At 43.4% G+C, this 19,876-nt stretch overlaps 1 protein-coding gene across 1 annotated transcript; it reads left to right on the top strand.

The window, feature by feature from the left end:
- Nucleotides 1-14,355: 14,355 nt before the first annotated feature.
- On the top strand, nt 14,356-18,309 carry SOWAHA (sosondowah ankyrin repeat domain family member A). The gene has a single exon (XM_002689150.6). The coding sequence runs from the start codon at nt 15,121-15,123 to the stop codon at nt 16,810-16,812; it is 1,692 nt and encodes a 563-aa protein (XP_002689196.1). The 5' UTR covers nt 14,356-15,120; the 3' UTR covers nt 16,813-18,309.
- The last annotated feature ends 1,567 nt before the right edge of the window (nt 18,310-19,876 follow it).

Here is a 19,876-nt window from a genome sequence, read left to right on the forward strand (position 1 = left end):
GTTTTTAACATGCTAGAGGGTTTTAATTGCATATGCAGAAATAACTGGTTTTATAATTTTGAAAGAAATTTTCTCTTAGCCAGTTTTCTCCAGAGTCTAAAGAATATTATTGTGGCCACACTGTTGTTGGGGCTGCTGGGAGGAGGGCAAGAGGGATTCCATCTTGAAGATTGTCAGCCATCTTAAGGCAGGATGTGAACTGGGCCTGAACCTTGCTAACCATCCTTAAAGAAAAACCAGGAAACCCCCTCCCAGATGGCAAATAAAGATTGGAAGTAAAGGTCAGGTTGTCTCAGTTAGATAAATGATAGTGCCTGCACCTGCATATTGTAATTGTTAATTCTTCTGCACCTGAGTGTTGTAAAAATAATTACTAACATGTAACCAGTCATGTAGCGAGGGCATAGAACCAAGTCCTCCAAAATCATCGGGGTCCTTGTTGGGAACCAGTTCCCCTGGACCCTCTAGCGTAATAAACTGCACTCCACTGTCTTGAGTGCCTCCCTGGTGTGTTTTGTGACTCTGGATTCTTCAACACTGTCTTTTCTCTTTCAGTGTTCTTAATATTGATATTACCTTTTAGAAGTAGAGGTACTTCATATATAATATGTACACAGATATAAAGAGGCAGACTAGAGTTCTCGTTGTTGGTTTTCAGTCACTCAGTCATGTCCAACTCTTTGTGATCCCATGAACTACAGCATGCAGGCTTCCCTGCCCTTCACCATCTCCTGGAGCTTACTCAAACTCACGACCATTAGGTCAGTGATGTCATCCAACCATCTCGTCCTCTGTTGTCCCCTTCACCTCTTGCCCTCACTCTTTCCCAGTCTCAGGGTCTTTTTTAATGAGTCTGCTCTTTGCATCAGGTGGCCAAAGTATGGGAGCTTCAGCCTCAGCATCAGTCCTTTCAGTGAATATTCAGGGCTGATTTCCTTTAGGATGGACTGGTTGGATCTCCTTGCAGTCCAAGGGTCTCTCAAGAGTCTCCTCCAACACCACAGTTCAAAAGCATCAATTCTTCCTAGCTCAGCTTTCTTCACAGTCCAACTCTCACATCCATTCATGACTACTGGAAAAACCATAGTGTTGACTAGACAGACCTTTGTTGGCAAAGTAATGTCTCTGCTTTTTTAATATGCTGTCTAGGTTTATCATAGGTTTTTGTCCAAGGAGAAGAGTCTTTTAATTTCATAGATGCAGTCACCACCACCACCTGGAGTGATTTTGGAGCCCAAGAAAATAACGTCTGTCTCTGTTTCCATTGTTTCCCTATCTATATGTCATGAAGTGATGAGACCAGATACCATAATCTTCGTTTTTTGAATGTTGAGTTTTAAGCCAGCTTTTTCACTCTCCTTTTTCACTTTAATCAAGGGGCTCTTTTTTATTCCCCTTTGCTTTCTGCCATAAGGGTATTGTCATCTGCATATCTGAGGTTATTGATATTTCTCCCAGCAAACTTAATTCCAGCTTGTGCTTCAACCAGCCCTGCATTTCTCATGATGGTCTCTGCTGCTGCTAAGTAGCTTCAGTCGTGTTCAACTCTGTGTGACCCCATAGACGGCAGCCCACCAGGCCCCGCCGTCCCTGGGATTCTCCAGGCAAGAACACTGGAGTGGGTTGCCATTTCCTCCTCTAATGCATGAAAGTGAAAAGTGAAAGTGAAGTCACTCAGTAGTGTCTGACTCTTAGCAACCCCATGGACTGCAGCCTACCAGGCTCTTCCGTCCATGGCAGGAGCATTTTCATTTCCTCCATTCATTTTCTAGGCAAGAGTACTGGAGTGGGTTGCCATTGCCTTCTCCGCATAAAAGTTAAATAAATAAGGTGACAATATACACCCATTGTTACCGAGTCAAATCTCACTCTGCTTGCTGCACAATAGGCCAATGAATCCAAGAGACAAACTGTTGAGGTAAGAAAGATACTTAAATCGGGGAGTCAAAGACTGAGAAGATGGCAGGCTAGCACCTCAAAATAACCATCTTATTGGGGCCTGGATGCCAGGTTCTTTTATAGGTCAGAGAGAAAGAAGCAACGAGGAGCTACAGTCAAAAGGCAGAATAGAGAGGGAGATGCAGTAGAGAAGTACCATAAAAAGATCATCAGTCTTGTAAAACATCTCCAAGGGAATGTCCAGCCTTCAGAAGAGGTGTTAATCTCTTCTATTCACAGGTGGGCAGGGACAAGCTATCTCTCCAAGAGCTGAACAAAGGCACTTTAATTTACAGTCCAAAAGAGGGGCAGGATCCTCTAGGCAAGCCATTGAGTATGACTATAATATTAAAAGCAAGTCAAAGAAACAGTTTCCAACATGGAGTCAGAATTGGCTTCTTCTCTGCAAAACCTTGATGTACATCTTTCCCAGTTTTGAACCAGTCCATTGTTTCATGTCTGGTTCTAACTGTTGATTCTTGACCTGCATGAAGTTTTGCCAGGAAGCAGGTAAGGTGGTCTGGCATTTCACCTTCTCTCCCTCCTTCGAGAGATCTCATGGCTTAATTTAAAAGCTTAGTTATGAATCAGGGATTATCATTTAAACTTACTAGTTTATAAGCAGTTGGTATACATTAAGGTTGTGTCAGGCGAGTGTATGCTCCTCGGTTCTGTCTCGACACAACAAAGATTTGGCGTGACGGACATTAAAGCCCTCTGCGTGTCACAGCTCTTAGGTCTTGGACAGTCTGTGTTATAGCTCTCTGGTCTCAAATGGACCGTGTTATAGCTCTTGGACAAATCAGTGTTACAGCTCCGTGTTACAGCTCTATTTTATTAGATAATAGCAGGAAAATCCATCCTCGAGGGATGAGGGCATGTCGACCCAAAGACGCAAAGAGAAGAACGCCCCAGCACGCGGCAAAGAGGGAAAGACAGAGACAGGGAGAGAGGGAGACAGGGAGAGAGCCCTTTGGCTCCTCTTTTTATATGTTTTTCCCTCCCCCTGTGCCTGCCCCATGCAAATTGGGCTAGCCAGGAGTGCTGTTTGTTCTACCTGAAGTCCTCACTCAGGTCCTCGGACCTTCCTTTGACCTTCCTTTGTTCTATTTTCGTGGGCTTTTCCCTTCCTTGTCTTTTAGCCACCGCCATTCTGGACTCTTGTTTCCTATTCTAACTACCTAACAGTTGCCATGTTCAGATGACTGAGGTCAGCTATCTCTTAAGTTTGGCTGAGGAACATTTTAGTCTTTTGCATTGAAAAGTGTCCTTTTTTTCCTTGGTTGCAGGTCCTTGAGTCCTGTATTTATATTCTGGTTTAGACATTTGCAAGACAAAGACACTATTTGCTTTTTCAAAGAACAGTTCTGTTGCCTAAAGTTACTAAAATCAGGGACAAGATTTTTAATCAAACTGATTTAGGAAGTTCTATGTTCTATAACTTCAGAGTTAAATTATTATACCTTCAAAGTTTGTATAAGGTATTCAGCACAGATCTTTCTGAATTTATAAATTGAGTCAAAGCAAAATTCCTATTTTTATATAAGAGGTTCTTGGATCCCCAGAGTCAGGTAAAGCTGAGGAAGTCAGGCCCTTTTTGCCTAACTGTTCCAAAATTATTGCTGGATAGATATCTCAGTGTAAATTTTTCTAGCTTCTTAAATATATAACTTAAAACTAGGGTAAATAGAACACACTTGTTTGGATTTTACTGTTGGGGACCAGTAGGGAGCCTCTCTTGGCTCATTAACTTTAGGTAGTGTAATAATGTCAAATTTTGTTTTAATTACATAAATGTCCATTCTATTTATCCCATACCAAATAAACATAAAAAGTTTTTTTTTTTAATTTGTGGAGAATATTTTTTCTTTTTTTTTACTTTACTTTACCTCCTTTTTTAATAGCTAGATTTCCCTTCCAAATTCTTCCTGTTGATATTCTTAATTGTTCTTATTAGCATCTGTAAGACCCATTGAGGGCAACATCACAATGCCACTATCTAAACTAGTTTCTTGGGCTTCCCTGATAGCTCAGCTGGTAAAGAATCCACCTGCAATGCAGGAGACTCCGGTTTGACAGGAGACCCTGGTTCAATTCCTGGGTCAGGAAGATCCCCTGGAGAAGGGATAGGCTACCCAGTATTCTTGGGATTCCCTTGCGGCCCAGCTGGTAAAGAATATGCCTGCAATGCGAGCAGACCTGGGTTTGATCCCTGGGTTGGGAAGATCCCTGGAGAAGGGAAAGGCTACCCACTCCAGTATTCTGGCCTGGAGAATTCCATGGACTATACATGGGGTCACAAACAGTAGGACATGACTGAGTGACTAGCACTTTCTTTCTTTCACAAACCAGTATCTCTCCTTCTCATGTTAATTAGACTTTTGCTTTATCAGTCAGTTCGGTTCAGTTGCTCAGTCCTGTCCCATTCTTTGGGACCCCATGGACTGCAGCAAACTAGGACAGTTTCCCTATCCATCACCAAGCCCCAGAGCTTGCTCAAACTCATGTCCATCGAGTCAGTCATGCCATCCAACCATCTCATCCTTTATCATCCCCTTTTCCTCCTGCCTTCAATCTTTCCCAGCATCAGGGTCTTTTCTAGTGAGTTAGCCTTTCGAATCAGGTGGCCAAAGTATTCGAGCTTCAGCTTCAGCACCAGTCCTTCCAATGAATATTTAAGACTGATTTCCTTTAGGATTGACTGGTTTGATCTCCTTGCAGTCCAAAGAATTCTCAAGAGTCTTCTCCAACACCACAATTCAAAAGCAACAATTCTTCTGCACTCAGCTCTCTTTATGGTCCAACTCTCATATCCATACATGACTACTGGAAAAACCATAACTTTGACTGTACAGATCTTTGTCGGTAAAATAATATCTCTACTTTTTAATATACTGTCTAGGTTTGTCATTGCTTTTTCCCCAAGGAGCAAGCATCTTTTAATTTCATGGTTGCAGTCATCATCTGCAGCAATTTTGGAGACCAAGAAAATAAAGTCTGTCACTGTTTCCATTGTTTCCCCATCTATTTGCCATGAAGTGATGGGACCAGATGCCATGATTTTAGTTTTCTGAATGTTGAGTTTCAAGCCAGCTTTTTTACACTCCTCTTTCAGTTTCATAAAGAGGCTCTTTAGTTCCTCTTCACTTTCTGCCATAAGGGTGGTGTCTGCAGGCCAGAAACTCTGCGCCCTGTCATGGTCAAGGCATAGGTTGGAAAAGAATTTCCAGACATGAGACAGAATGAGAGGGAAATAAAGTTTATTAGAGTGTGAGACGCTGTTAGAACAATGGGCCAGCTCAAGGGAGAACTGATATTGAACAGGGGTCCTTAGTTCACTTTTATAGCCAGGGTACAAAGAGTGGGATAGGGGTCTTGTGGGTCATTTGCTGATTGGATGAGGCATGTATACTGGGTGGGGGAAGAGTAGGGCAAATACCTTCTGCCTATAAGGTAGGAGGGGAGACAGGTTATACTGTTTCATTAATAGTTACAACATGAGGGAGGGAAGGATGATAAGGGTCTGGTTTTTCCATTTCTGCATTCTAAGACCCTCCTTGGTTTTATCTGCTCTTTTGTCCTTTGGTCACCATATTCCTCCCTCTCTTTATTTTTAGGGTCAATTCTTTGGCCCCTGTTGATACCCTGCTCATGTCTAACTATCTACCTATTTCCCTTTTCAGGCATTTGGGAACCCAGTCTCAAAGGGAAAGGGGCAATGACCGCTCTGACTTCCTTAGGCTGCACAGGGGCGTCGTGGGGCTCTGGGTGCCCTTTGCCTGCTCTCTGTCAGGGTGCATTTACAGAGGGAGATGAGAGTCCATGGAATGAGAAGGTGACTTGTTTCAGCATTGTCTAGGTGTTGGTCAGGGAAAATTCTTGTCGTACTACCGCTTTAGATTTGTTGTATTCTAGAAGAAACAAACTTAACAAGAAAGTCAAAGGTACATGGCCCAAAGATTAATAGAAATAGAAAAGCTGCTCAGGGCCTAGCCAGGAGAACCAGGGCCAGACGTTGGTTCGTGACGTTAGTGTTTCTCTGGGTGCGAGAAGAGGCAAGAATTTGGGCTCATAAAATATTTACCTGAAAATCATCTGACTATCTGAAGGCTGGTTCTTCTGGGTTTTTCCCAGAGCACAGAGTGTGAACTCCTTTCAGGGGGTGTTGAAGGTCAACAGCTTGCAGTGGTCATGATTTAATCTTTGTAGAGGCAGCTGGCCAGTGCCAACTTCCAGTCAGCAGGGTCCCTTCATAGCCCCATATCTGACCATGCTTTGGGGCATTTCATGGCCATTTGTGTGCCGTGGTGCTGGGAAGGCTCATTCCCAGGTCTACTGAAGATTCTATTGACAGTCCACTCAATATGCTGTTACTAGACCAGGCCTTGGCAAGCGACAAAAGTCTCTGGACCATTCCTGTTTTATTAGCCTCTTGGTCCAGGGAAATATTCCCTCTTGTTGCTTCTTCCCACATCTAGAGTTACATTATTACAATCATTGATCTCGTATGGAACTGCATATCAGCATTTTATCACAGGCTGAGTCACACATTTAGTAACATAAGAAACAATCTTCTGAAACAAGCGACATATGAAATTAATACAGCTAGCAGTTATTAGTAAGGTCACAAGTAAGAATTTAAGTCAATTACAAAACAAGCTTTGGTTACAAAATGGGAAACGTGGTGGGAGGGATAAATCAGGAGCTTAGGCTGAACATGCACACACTGCTATCTTTAAAATAGATAACCAACAAGGACCTACCATACCACACAAGGAACTCTACTCAGTATTGTGTAATAACCTATATGAGAAAAGAATCTGAAAAAGAATGAATGTATGTATAACTGAATCACTTCGTTGTATACCTGAAACTAACACAACACTGTAAATCAACCATACTCTGATTAAATTTAAGAGAAAAAAAAAGAATTTAAGTCAAGAACTTTCATTAGGTATAACCCAGTATACCCCAGGTCATCTGACTTAGTTAAATGATTATAGCCAGTTGTTAATCTCCTGGTTGTACATCATGGAGCATCTGATCTTTATCTGAAGGTTGGTTACTGAGCTAAGCTTTAGAAACAAACTTAGAGTGTCTTTTAAAATAATTTAATCTTTTAGCAATATAACATAACAACAAGGAACTATCTCAGAAGTGAGTCTTAGTAAACACTAGACCTTAATTAACAAAACTAGAAACTTAGTTTAAAAATTAACAAAACTTAATATTCAATGAAACATGATTTTTTCATTATGAGGGCATTAACTCTGTAGCCAGGGAAGGCTTTAACCCATCAAATAAAAATGAGGTTTGTCAGGGAGCCAGGAAAATCCAAGTGGCCATCTTGGATTTCCCATAGCCCTGACTCTTTGATTTACAGCTATTGTTCACCCATTTTTAATTCCCTGATTCAGGAGTAGACTGCTGCCATGTTTTAAGAACATCAGAATATCAAAAGTCTAACTGTGAGGGCTTATTTTTTGTAGAAGCAGAATGAGCTTTGTCTACATGTACTATAATCTTAAATAATGTTTATTTGGTTTACCAAAGTAACAAAATATTTTAAAAACAAATATAAATCACTTAAAGGCAAAGAAATTCATAATCTGTTATTGAAAGCTTCACTCTAAGAAAACTTTGTTCTCTTAACAGAGAGAGTAGACTAAATTCCAGTCTGTTACCAGTTTACCAGATAACAAACAAACAAAATTTGGCTATTGGTTAATCTTAGAAAAGCCTTTTCCATAAATCTTGAAGTAGTAGTATTCTTGCAAAGGCATCATAGTGAAACCATAGAAGGCATGTTTAAAATATGATTAAATTGTAATTGACAAAGTAACTTGGTCATTGCTGTGACTTGTAACACTTTAACATGATAACTAGAATTATAACTGACAACATTATACCAGGACATATCAGATTTTCATGAATTTCACATAATTTTAGGATATCTATATTAGTAACATCAACCATAACAGTATAACCTGAGAAGATTTATCACCCTTTCAACAGTACTTCCCATGTAATTTAACATGTCCAGTGAACCTAGGTAGTTTAATACCTCTTTGGGATATCTCAGGGGTCCTCTGAAGCATCCCAAAGTTAGCTAGAAGTCAAGTTCTTAGGAAGTTTTGCCGATAAATATCAACAGGGTTGGTAACACTCAGTCAGATAGAATCATATAGATCACTGTGAAACAATATATTCACTTAGCCAAAGTAACAAAGAAGATTTCAAAGGTAAACATAGAACAGATCACTTCAGACGTAAAGAAACTTAAAATCCATTATCAAAGGCATTTCAACATCTCAAGAAAACTTGTATTTATGCACAAAACTCTTCCTTGGGGTCCACTTTCTATAAAATCTTCTCACTTTTTATACCCATTACTTTGTTCTCCCATCCTGAAACAGCCACCTGTAAGTCAGACCTACTTCCTTTTCCCTTCATAAAATGTAATTTCATTCCTTATACATTTTTTACGAAAACACACTTCTTACTTTCCTTTAGCAACCAAGAACTGACCTTTATATTAGCATTCTATAGATTGGTAAACATAAATACCAGTGATAATTTCCAGAAAAACATTTGCTTTCTTATAGAGAATATCTCAGGATGGCACCAAACACTATTCATTAATAGTCCAAAATCTTTAAGGGTGTTTGCTATGACCAGTGCATTCTCTTGGTAGAAATCTATTAGCCTTTGCCCTGCTTCATTCTGTACTCCAAGGCCAAATTTGCCTGTTACTCCAGGTGTTTCTTGACTTCCTACTTTTGCATTCCATTCTCCTATAATGAAAAGGACATCATTTTTGGTGTTAATCCTAGAAGGTCTTGTAGGCCTTCATAGAACCATTCAATTTCAGCTTCTTCAGCATTAGTGATTGGGGCATAGACTTGGATTACCTTGATATTGAATGGTTTGCCTTGGAAATGAACAGAGATCATTCTGTCATATTTTAGACTGCATCCAAGTACTGCATTTTGGACTCTTGTTGACTATGATGACTACTCCATTTCTTCTAAGGCATTCTTGCCCACAGTAGTAGATATAATGGTCATCAAGAAAATTAGACATACCAAGGGAACATTTCACGCAAAGATGGGCTCGATAAAGGACAGAAATGGTATGGACCTAACAGAAGCAGAGGATATTAAGAAGAGGTGGCAAGAATACACAGAACTATACAAAAAAGATCTTCATGACCCAGATAATTACAATGGTATGATAACTCACCTAGAGCCAGACATCCTTGAATGCGAAGTCAAGTGGGCCTTAGGAAGCATAACTACGAACAAAGCTAGTGGAGGTGACGAAATTCCAGTTGAGCTATTTCAAATCCTAAAAGATGATGCTGTGAAAGTGCTGCACTCAATATGCCAGCACATTTGGAAACCTCAGCAGTGGCCACAGCACTGGAAAAGGTCAGTTTTCATTCCAATCCCAATGAAAGGCAATGCCAAAGAATGCTCAAACTATCACACAATTGCACTCATCTTACATGATAGCAAAGTAATGCTCAAAATTCTCCAAGCCAGGCTTCAACAGTACGTGAACTGTGAACTTCCAGATGTTCAAGCTGGATTTAGAAAAGGCAGAGGAACCAGAGATCAAATTGCCAACATCCATTGTATCATAGAAAAAGCAAAAGAGTTCCAGAAAAACATCTACTTCTGCTTCATTGACTATGCCAAAGCCTTTGACTGTGTGGATCACAACAAACTGTGAAAAATTCTGAAAGAGATGGGAATACCAGAGCACCTGATCTGCCTCTTGAGAAATCTGTATGCAGATCAGGAAGCAACAGTTAGAACTGGACATGGAACAACAGACTGGTTCCAGATAGGAAAAGGAGTATGTCAAGGCTGTATATTGTCACCCTGCTTATTTAACTTATATGCAGAGTATATCATGAGAAACGCTGGACTGGAAGAAACACAAGCTGGAATCAAGATTTCCAGGAGAAATATCAATAACCTCAGATATGCAGATGATATCACCCTTATGGCAGAAAGTGAAGAACTAAAGAGGCTTTTGATGAAAGTGAAAGAGGAGAGTGAAAAAGTTGGCTTAAAGCTCAACATTCAGAAAACTAAGATCATGACATCCTGTCCCATCACTTCATGGCAAATAGATGGGGAAACAGTGAAAACAGAGACAGACTTTATTTTGGGGGGCTCCAAAATCACTGCAGATGGTGATTGCAGCCATGAAATTAAAAGATGCTTGCTTCTTTGAAGAAAAGTTATGACCAACCTAGATAGCATATTCAAAAGCAGAGACATTACTTTGCCAACAAAGGTCCGTCTAGTCAAGGCTATGGTTTTTCCAGTGGTCATGTATGGATGTGAGAGTTGGACTGTGAAGAAAGCTGAGCGCTGAAGAATTGATGCTTTTGAACTGTGGTGTTGGAGGAGACTCTTGAGAGTCCCTTGGACTGCAAGGAGATCCAACCAGTCCATTCTAAAGGAGATCAGTCCTGAATATTCATTGGAAGGACTGATGCTAAAGCTGAAACACCAATACTTTGGCCACCTGATGTGAAGAACTGACTCATTTGAAAAGACCTTAATGCTGGGAAAGATTGAAGGCGGGAGGAGAAGAGGATGACAGAGGATGAGATGGTTGGATGGCATCACCAACTCAATGGACATGAGTTTGAGTAAACTCCAGAAGTTGGTGATGGACACCAGGGAGGCCTGGTGTGCTGCAGTCCATGGGGTCGCAAAGAGTTGGACATGACTTAGCAACTGAACTGAACTGAATTAATGTTTCAAAATCTTATTTTATTTGGAAGTGACATAGCTATTCAATAAACTTCTATCACTTAGTTCAGCACAACTCTAGAAATTCAGGTTACCAAAATCTAGACAGACTGTTTTAGACAGACATTTCTAAAGTATAATTATTAATAGTTTATCTAAAAATATAATATCTCATTTATATATTTTTTTGAAGTTTCTTCACTTGAGGTAATTTCCTTGCTGACAAACTTGTAACAGATAAAACAATATTACAATATTTAATTTATAATAAACCTAGACACAATGAAAATATTATGACTCTTAGACCTGTCTATATCAGATTAGCAAACAAACATTAATACTAGATATTTAATATTATTTCCCAGTTCATGTGAATCTGAAATTCATTTAGGTTAATTTCTCTTGTATTAAGAATTGTCTGATTTGTAAGCGTTTACTTTTCTTTAGGCCAATTAGAACTCATTTACAAATTCAGCAATATTAAAAAAAGTCAAAAGACACACACGGAGACATACATAAATCCAGACAGACAGAGATCTCATAGTTTTCCACTTGAGATTTAAAATGTTTCTTTAACCACCTCCCCTTTTTTTTTTGCTTGAAGTTCTAATTTGCCCAAGGCTGAGGTCTCAGGCAAAGTGGGCTGTGTATTTCAAGGACATGGAAAGGGTTAACTTCAAGCTTTTCCCTAGGCAGGCCTTTTAACAAGCTGCTGCTGCTGCTGCTGCTAAGTCGCTTCAGTCTGCAGCCTACCAGGCTCCTCCGTCCATGGGATTTGCCAGGAAAGAGTACTGGACTGGGTTGCCACTGCCTTCTCCTTTAACAAGCTAGTTGTTTTTAATTGGATATGCAAAAAGAACTGGTTTTGCAGTTTCCAAGAAAAAAAAAAATTTGATTTTAACCAGTTTTCTCTGGAGTCTAAAGAATATCATGGCCATCCTGTGTCAAAAAGTCATCTTTCCTTTCTGTAGTCATAGTTTTATAGCTAAAATATAGATCAAATAGTGCTCAAATTGACTCTGATATCAGGGGCAGATCATCTGATAAAAATCTTGGATTGTCCCTCTGGTGGGACATGAGGTATTGGTCCCATCAGAAGACTCTGAAGGGTTAAGGGAATTTGCAGGAGTTGGGGAAGCTTGGTCCTTCCCCACCCTGAGAAACCACAGTATTTAGAAGGGAATTCTTTAGAATGTTAGGAGAGTTTTGATCCCTCAGGCTTTTGAAAATAGGAGAAAGACCTGAACCAAAGGGAACCCCAGAATTCTTTCCTAGAGGTCATGTGGATATGAAAGGTCAAGCAGGGGTCATCTAGGAAATCTGATGGAGAGAGACAGAGGGCGACAGGAGATAGGGAAGCAACAGAAAGACACATGTGGCATGAGTCTCTCAAATCTGGATTCTGACTAAGGGCCATGAAGGACTGAAAGTAAGAAAATTCTGAGCCCTTTCCCTGCTTTTGGCAAAAGCTAGTGTGCCATTCACAAAAGCTAGTGTGTTTGTATTGGGGCCGGGTTTGTATTGGGGCCAGGACTTTTGCAGCTGGGCTGAAATACAGGGAAGATCCTATTGCAGGCTGGAAATTCTGCGCCCCAAGTGCCCAGACCAAAATAGGGAAAAGTTCCATTTTCAGGCCGGAAACTCTGCAGGCTTAAAGGTCCTGCAGAGTAATGTAAATCAACTGTACCTCAACTGAAAAAGAAAGAGTAGATGGATGGCTACAAACACAAGAAATAATACTTAAGATTGAAATTTTGCAAAATAAAAATGGGAAAAGTTGAGGAATAGAAACTCCCATCAAGAAATTAATTTGGATGGGATTACTAAAAATCTCCATTGGTTCATCCACTAGAAAGAACAATTTGGAGGATCTTTGAAAAAGATCCTCTGCTTTTTAATATGCTGTCTAGGTTGGTCATAACTTTTCTTCCAAGGAGTAAGTGTCTTTTAATTTCATGGCTGCAGTCACCATCTGCAGTGATTTTGGAGCTCAAATGAGGAAATGGAGCCCAAATCTCATCCAAAGAGGATGAGGTGGTTGGATGGCATCAATGACTCAATGAGCATGAGTTTGAGCAAGCTCTGGGAGATGGTGAAGGAGAGGGAAGCCTGACATGCTGCAGTCCATGGGGTTGCAAACAGTGGTATATGTCTGAGCAACTGAACAACATACTACTAATAATAATGTGAATATTCACTGTGGGCCAAGCATGTTCTAAGTGCTTTATATTTACTTTCTCACAGAATTCTCACAACAATTTGCTAAGTGTAATTACTGTCCACTTCTCCCTTCACAAATAAGAAAATTGAGGCACAGAGAGGTCAAGCGAGTACTCAAGGTAGAGACAGGACTCAAGTGTGGAATTTTGATTCAAGAGTCTTGCTCTCTTTAACTACCAGTGTCTTTATGTATTTGTAGTATTGTGTTTGTAAATTAAAAAACTGATCACACCTCTGCCCTGGCTGTTTCTTCTGCTCAAAGTTTCTTCTACTTACCTATATAAATCTCTAATCCCTTAAAGGGATTAGTAGTGAGTCCTACCCTGAATACAGGGTTCGGACTTGCAACCTGCCCCTCTGCTGCTGCTGCTGCTGCTGCTGCTGTCGCTTCAGTCGTGTCCAACTCTGTGCAACCCCATAGACAGCAGGCCATGAGGCTCCCACGTCCCTGGGATTCTCCAGGCAAGAACACTGGAGTGGGTTGCCATTTCCTTCTCCAATGCATGAAAGTGAAGAGTGAAAGTGAAGTTGCTGAGTCTTGTCCGACTCTTATCGACCTCATGGACTGCGGCCCACCAGGCTGCTCCATCCATGGGATTTTCCAGGCAAGAGTGCTGGAGTGGGATGTCATTGCCTTCTCTGAACCTGCCCCTCTATTTTACTCTAAATACCCATAGTATTTTATTTTACTTTAAATACCCATAGTATTTCTCTAGTATATTATACAATTTGCAGATTCACCATATCACTTCTCTTTGTCGCTCCCCACCATCCCCTAACAGGGAAGCCTGGCATGCTTCAGTCCAAGGGGTCACAAAGAGCCCCACACGACTTAGCGACTAAACAACAAAAACCTTCCCCCATTCTACCATAAGAGCTCCACTAAATCAGGGGTTTTTATCTGTCTTTCTAAACCATGTATCACAATCTGAAAAGGTACTGGCACAAACTACTGCTACTGCTACTGCAAAGTCGATTCAGTCATGTCCGACTCTGTGCCACCAGGCTCCCCTGTCCCTGGGATTCTCCAGGCAAGAACACTGGAGTGGGTTGCCATTTCCTTCTCCAATGCATGAAAGTGAAAAGTGAAAGTGAAGTTGTTGAGTCATGTCCAACTCTTAGCGACCCCATGGACTGCAGCCTACCAGGCTCCTCCATCCATGGGAGTTTCCAGGCAAGAGCACTGGAGTGGGGTGCCATCGCCTTCTCTGAGGCAGAAACGAGGTGCGCAGCAAATATTTGTGGAGGAAGTGAATTTTTAAAAACATAGCATGATTCCAATTTTACTTTCTTATTTTAAAGCATAAACATGTATACACATGTGTAGGGGGAGGGAGAAAAAAAACAGTCAAAAATGTTAATGGTAATTTTAAGTGATATTTTTCCTTCTTTATGTTTTCCTGTGGTTTTATTCCCCAAACTCGATGTGAAAATGTACTATCGCATCATAAGAAAACTGCTTTTTAAAACGTCTCTTCTAAATCTCGGGTGACATACATTGCCACGCACAGCGAATTGTCTACTGCAAGTTACACGAAGCCATTTTTCTGTAATCAACAATTCAGAAGGCATTGATGGTCTTTAAATAAATTACTGGTTGAAGCAATCGCCCGGTATTTTGTGGTGGTTAAACATTTCTTAAAGGAATAAGAAACCTTGCTTCGGCTGGCGACCGCGTTATCCCTGGGGAACACACCCACCTAGCAACCGGGAGCGGAGCTGAAGCTTGGCACTGCGCCTTTAATTCCCGGGTTGGGAGGGGCGGTGGAGAATTTCCGCTCCCGTACTCCCACCGCGGCCCTGGCGGCAGCTGTCACCTGTAAGGCGAGCACCGCGCATGGGGGATGGAGTCCGGCGCCCATTGGACAGATTGTAAAGGCAGACACCTACCCCGAAGACTGGGGACCCCGCGGGGCAGCGGCGGGGGTCGCGCGCCGCGGCCCCCGGCTCCTTTCTCCAGGAGACTGCCGGGCCCCGCTGCGCTGGCATGACCGAGGTCCAGCTTCTGGGACACGCCCGTCACGCCTCGGTGAAAAAGATCAGGTGAGCCTGGCCGAGGCGGACCTGACTCCCGGAACCCCGGCTCCCTCCTCCGGCGGCGCCGCGACGTCCACCTTGCCCAGCAACCGGGAGCCGCAGAGTTGGTGGGAGCGGGCGGCCTGGCTCCCCCCTTGCGGGGCGGTAAGTGACCATGGCACTGGCCGCGGCCGCGGCTGCTGCGGCCGCCGGAGTGAGCCAGGCGGCGGTGCTGGGTTTCCTGCAGGAGAACGGCGGGAAGGTGCGCAACTCTGAGCTGCTGAGCCGCTTCAAACCGCTCCTGGAGGCCGGCGACCCACGCGGCCGCGCAGCCCGCAGGGACCGCTTCAAGCAGTTCGTCAACAACGTGGCCGTGGTGAAGGAGCTCGACGGCGTCAAATTCGTGGTGCTGAAGAAGAAGTCGCGGTCCCACGACGGACCCGAGCCCCCGGCCTGCTGCTTCCAGAGCGCCCCGGAGGCACCAGCCCCGCCGTCGAAGGTCACTTCTGTCTCACAGGAGGAAACCGCGGCCTCGGGGGCTCCGTCCGCGTCCTGGGCACCGAGGGCGGCGGAACCGGCTGAGGACCCGGCCCCGCCATCAGAGCAGCAGGATACCGCCGGGGCTCCGGCCTCAGAGACCACTCAGGGGCTGTTGTTAGACCCGGCCTGGCAGTCAGGGGTGCCCTCTGACCCCCAGATTCCAGCCTTCGAACTGGCCCAGCCCTCTGAGGGTCTCTCTGAAGACGTGGCCCCACCGTCCACGGCACCGTCGGAGGCACCTTCGCCCCACGTAGAACCGCCAGACCCGGAAGCTGCGCCTCGGGGGCCACCACCACCTACCCCTCGCCCTCCGCCTCAGAAGCCTTGCATGCTGCCTGTGCGCTGCGTCCCCGGCCCCTCGGCGCTGCGGATCCGGGCTGAGGAGCAGGGCCTGCGCAGGCAGCTGTCGGAGGAGCCCAGTCCGCGGAGCTCCCCGATGCTGCTGCGGCGGCTCTCGGTTGAGGAGTCCGGCCTGGGCCTCGGTCTGGGCTCTGGCCGCTCCCCTCACCTGAGGCGCCTGTCGCGCGCCGGTCCGCGCCTGCTGAGCCCCGACACTGAGGAGGCTCCGGCTGCCCCGCCGCCGTCCGCCGTGCCCCTGGAGCCGGCCGAACACGAGTGGCTAGTGCGGGCGGCTGGGGGCCGCTGGACCCACCAGCTGCACGGGCTGCTGCTGCGCGACCTCGGCCTGGCAGCCAAACGCGACTTCATGTCTGGTTTCACAGCCCTGCACTGGGCCGCTAAGAGCGGCGACCTGGAGATGGTGCAGCAGCTGGTGGAGGTCGCGCGGCGTGGGGGCGCACGGGTCGACGTCAACGCGCGCTCGCACGGCGGCTATACGCCGCTGCATTTGGCGGCGCTGCACGGCCACGAGGATGCGGCCGTGCTCTTGGTAGTCCGCTTGGGTGCGCAGGTGCACGTGCGCGACCACAGCGGACGGCGCGCTTACCAGTACCTGCAGTCGGGCGCCTCGTATGCTCTGCGTCGCCTACTTGGCGACCCTGGCCTGCGAGGTTCGACCGAACCCGATGGGGCTGCTGGTGGTAGTGGCAGTTTTGCGGCCCGGCGCCCCGTGCAGGTGGCGGCCACCATCCTCAGTTCCACCACCAGCGCGTTTCTGGGCGTCCTGGCTGATGACCTTATGCTCCAGGATCTGGCTCGAGGCATGAGAAAGTCAAGCTCCTTAAACAAATTCTTGGGAGCCTCGCCCATGGCTCCTCGTAAAAAGACAAAGATCCGCGGCAGTCTGCCAGCCTTTTCAGAAATCTCTCGTCGACCCACTCCAGGAGCCTTGGCTGGTCTAGTGCCCAGCCTACCCCCAGCAACCTGACGGTTCCCAAGGTGACGACTTGGTGGCTCTAATCGCCCCTCCCTCTCACAGTCAAAGCCTGCCCAAGACCATGGTCCAACACTTTTGGCTCCATCGTGTCTCCAGCTTTGTCCACTGCAGCCTGTTTTACCCAAGTGGGCCTTTGCCTCCAACTTAATCTTTCTCCAGAGATGGGATTCAAGATCTCAGTGAGAGCCTCCTATGAAGAACTCTGGAAATCAGGCTTGAACCTTGGAGGAGATTTGCAATTTAGGATCAAAGGTTCAGGGGCAGCAGCTGGTCTGGCCCCTGAATGATTTAAACCAATGCCTCTGCATCTATATACTTCCAAAGCAGAATTACAGCTTTGTGTGATGATAGATTATTTGTCAGCTTTAAGATATGCAGTGCATTTGTAATTTGATGCTTTTATCCTGTTTTTAAGTTGAAATGAGGTAAAACAACTTTCATAAAATAACCTCTTGAAATTATATTTTTCCAAAATGCTCAGATATGTTCAATCTTTTGCTAAATATTTTGGAATTCTATTAAAAAAAAACAAAAACGATCAAGATCTAAAGGAATTTAGTCCCAACCAACAAAACCCTTGAATGGTTATCTACCTCATTTTAAGCAATCAAGATGTCAATCTTGAACACAGAAAGTGACCATTGTGAATGTAATTAATTTCAGTTATACTGTGAATGCTAAATATTAGAAAACAAGTGCATCTTGGGAGTAAAAGTGATTTAACAATGAGAGAAAAGACATTTTTGGCAAATACTTTTAATTTGTGGTTGTCTTTATGGTGAAATGTATCTTTGTCACTGGTCGCTGGCTACTTTGCCATGGCATGAATATTTAACTTTTTAAAATTTGATTTGTGAATTGCACCATTGTGCCATGTTTCTGAATCTGTGGCTTTCAAATCTGGCTGAGCCTTTCACTGCAGTAGGTGAATATTCAAAGAAAAAAAATGTCATATCCTAACACCAGAAAAATAACTGGCTAAATAGTAACAGATACAATTAAGGAGCAACTATTTTATAAGAAAGTTCTATACAAGCAAAACTTATGTGGTAGCCATTTTAAAAAGCCATCTGAAAGCAAACAACTTATTCCAAAATAGCAAATGCAAAGTCTCCTTACTCAGCGACCTTAGAGAGGGGTAGCTTAGTTCACCTGTATCTTTGCTCCTATTTGTAATTGAGAAGGTTTTAAGTATTGCCAGGATTTCTCAGGTTCAACCCAGCATAATTATAATGGCTCTTTTCCCATTTTAAAGATACGAAGTCTATTTGCTCAACCAATCTTTTTTTAAAATATCATATTGTAATAATGCTCTGCTTTTGCAAATTGGGTTTGCATGTGATTAGTTATACCAAATAGTTTTTGTGGCCAGGGTAGTGGGGCTCCCCTCCCATATATGTATCAGTGAGGCCTCTGAAAATTATTTAAGGCAGTCCTTCCTGGAATGTTTTGATTTAACCAATGAAATAAACATTTTCCCATTTTGTTCCTGCTGTGTGATGTTGTACTTCCCTTAAACATTCTATAGCATGCTACTGTATTTGCATTTCTTTTCATTACTTTTATCCCCATCCTTTTGCTTCTTTCAAGCATTCTACTATTGAAAGAATTTGGATTTCTCTGCAAAGTAAAGGAATCAACCAAACATGGATATGATAGCCAAAAACTGTAGATAAATGTAGGCCCTGATCTGGCCTCTCCCATCTTCCTTGCCTGGAACTCTAGCTAAGCTGCATAAATTATTTCAAAATGCACATCAAATCGTCTGCCTCTGTGAAAAACTAAATGATGAGAGGCAATAATGAAAGCAATCTGAGTAGCTGAAGGCCTAAGAATAAAATATTAGAAATTTTTCATAATGAAAGAGAAACTTGACTGAGGGTAACAAAGGTCACACACAGGTATGACTGGCTTTGAGAAAGACAAAATGTAAGCCAGAGCAGTAGCGATAACAACAATAATGTTTATGGCACACTTAAATCAGAGGAAGATTCTTAAACTGCGGAAGAATCTTTGTGTTTCACAAGGGTGTGCTGCAAACCTTCCAAGTGAAGTAAAAACATTGGGCAAGAGTTTAGGGTCAATAAGCCTAACACGCAGGTGTAACAAACCACTGCTTTTCCCTTGCAGGCTGAGACTGTCTGAAACTATATGGGAAGTTAGTAGGAAATTAAGGTTTGATATGCATATGGGAAGTTTGCAAGAAGAATATCTGGTTAACAGGAGGCATACCTGTGGAAGAGTATTTCCAACAAATGACCAAAAAAAAAGTTGTTCATCGATTAAGGCAATTTATCTGGTTAAAATTATCCCAGGGAACAGAATCACTCCTCTTAATAGGGAAAGAGTTAATTGCTGATGTGGATGTGTATGACTCATATCCACAGCAAGCTTTTTAATACAATTGTACATTTCCTCTCAGGAGGACGGAGGCTATTCTTGAGTATGTGTTACATACCTAAAGGAGACTAGGGTATGTTGCTGTTGTTCAGTCACTCAGTCATGTCCGACTCTTTGCGACCCCATGGACTGCAGCAAGCCAGGCTTCCCTGTTCTTCACAATCTCCCAGAGTTTACTCAAACTCATGTACATCGAGTTGGTGATGCCATCCAACCATCTTATCCTCTGTTGTCCCCTTCTCCTCCTGCGTTCAATCTTTCCCAGCATCAGGGTCTTTTCGAGTGAGTCAGCTCATCCCATCAGGTGGCCAAAATATTGGAGTTTCAGCTTCAGCATCAATCCTTCCAGTGAATATTCAGGGTTGATTTCCTTTAGGAATGACTGGCTTGATCTCCTTGTGGTAAAAGGGACTGTCAAGAGTCTTCTCCATCACTACAGTTCAAAGGCATCAATTCTTTGGCACTCAACCTTTTTATGGTCCAGCTCTCACATCCATACATGACTACTGAAAAAACCATAGCTTTGACTAGACAGATTTTGCAGGCAAAGTAATGGCTCTGCTTTTTAATATACGGTCATATTTAACAGCATTTTAATATGCTGTCTAGGTTTGTCATAGTTTTTCTTCCAAGGAGCAAGCATCTTTTAATTTCA

The sequence above is a fragment of the Bos taurus genome, chromosome 7, assembly GCF_002263795.3.
Source record: "Bos taurus isolate L1 Dominette 01449 registration number 42190680 breed Hereford chromosome 7, ARS-UCD2.0, whole genome shotgun sequence".
Taxonomy (NCBI): domain Eukaryota; kingdom Metazoa; phylum Chordata; class Mammalia; order Artiodactyla; family Bovidae; genus Bos; species Bos taurus.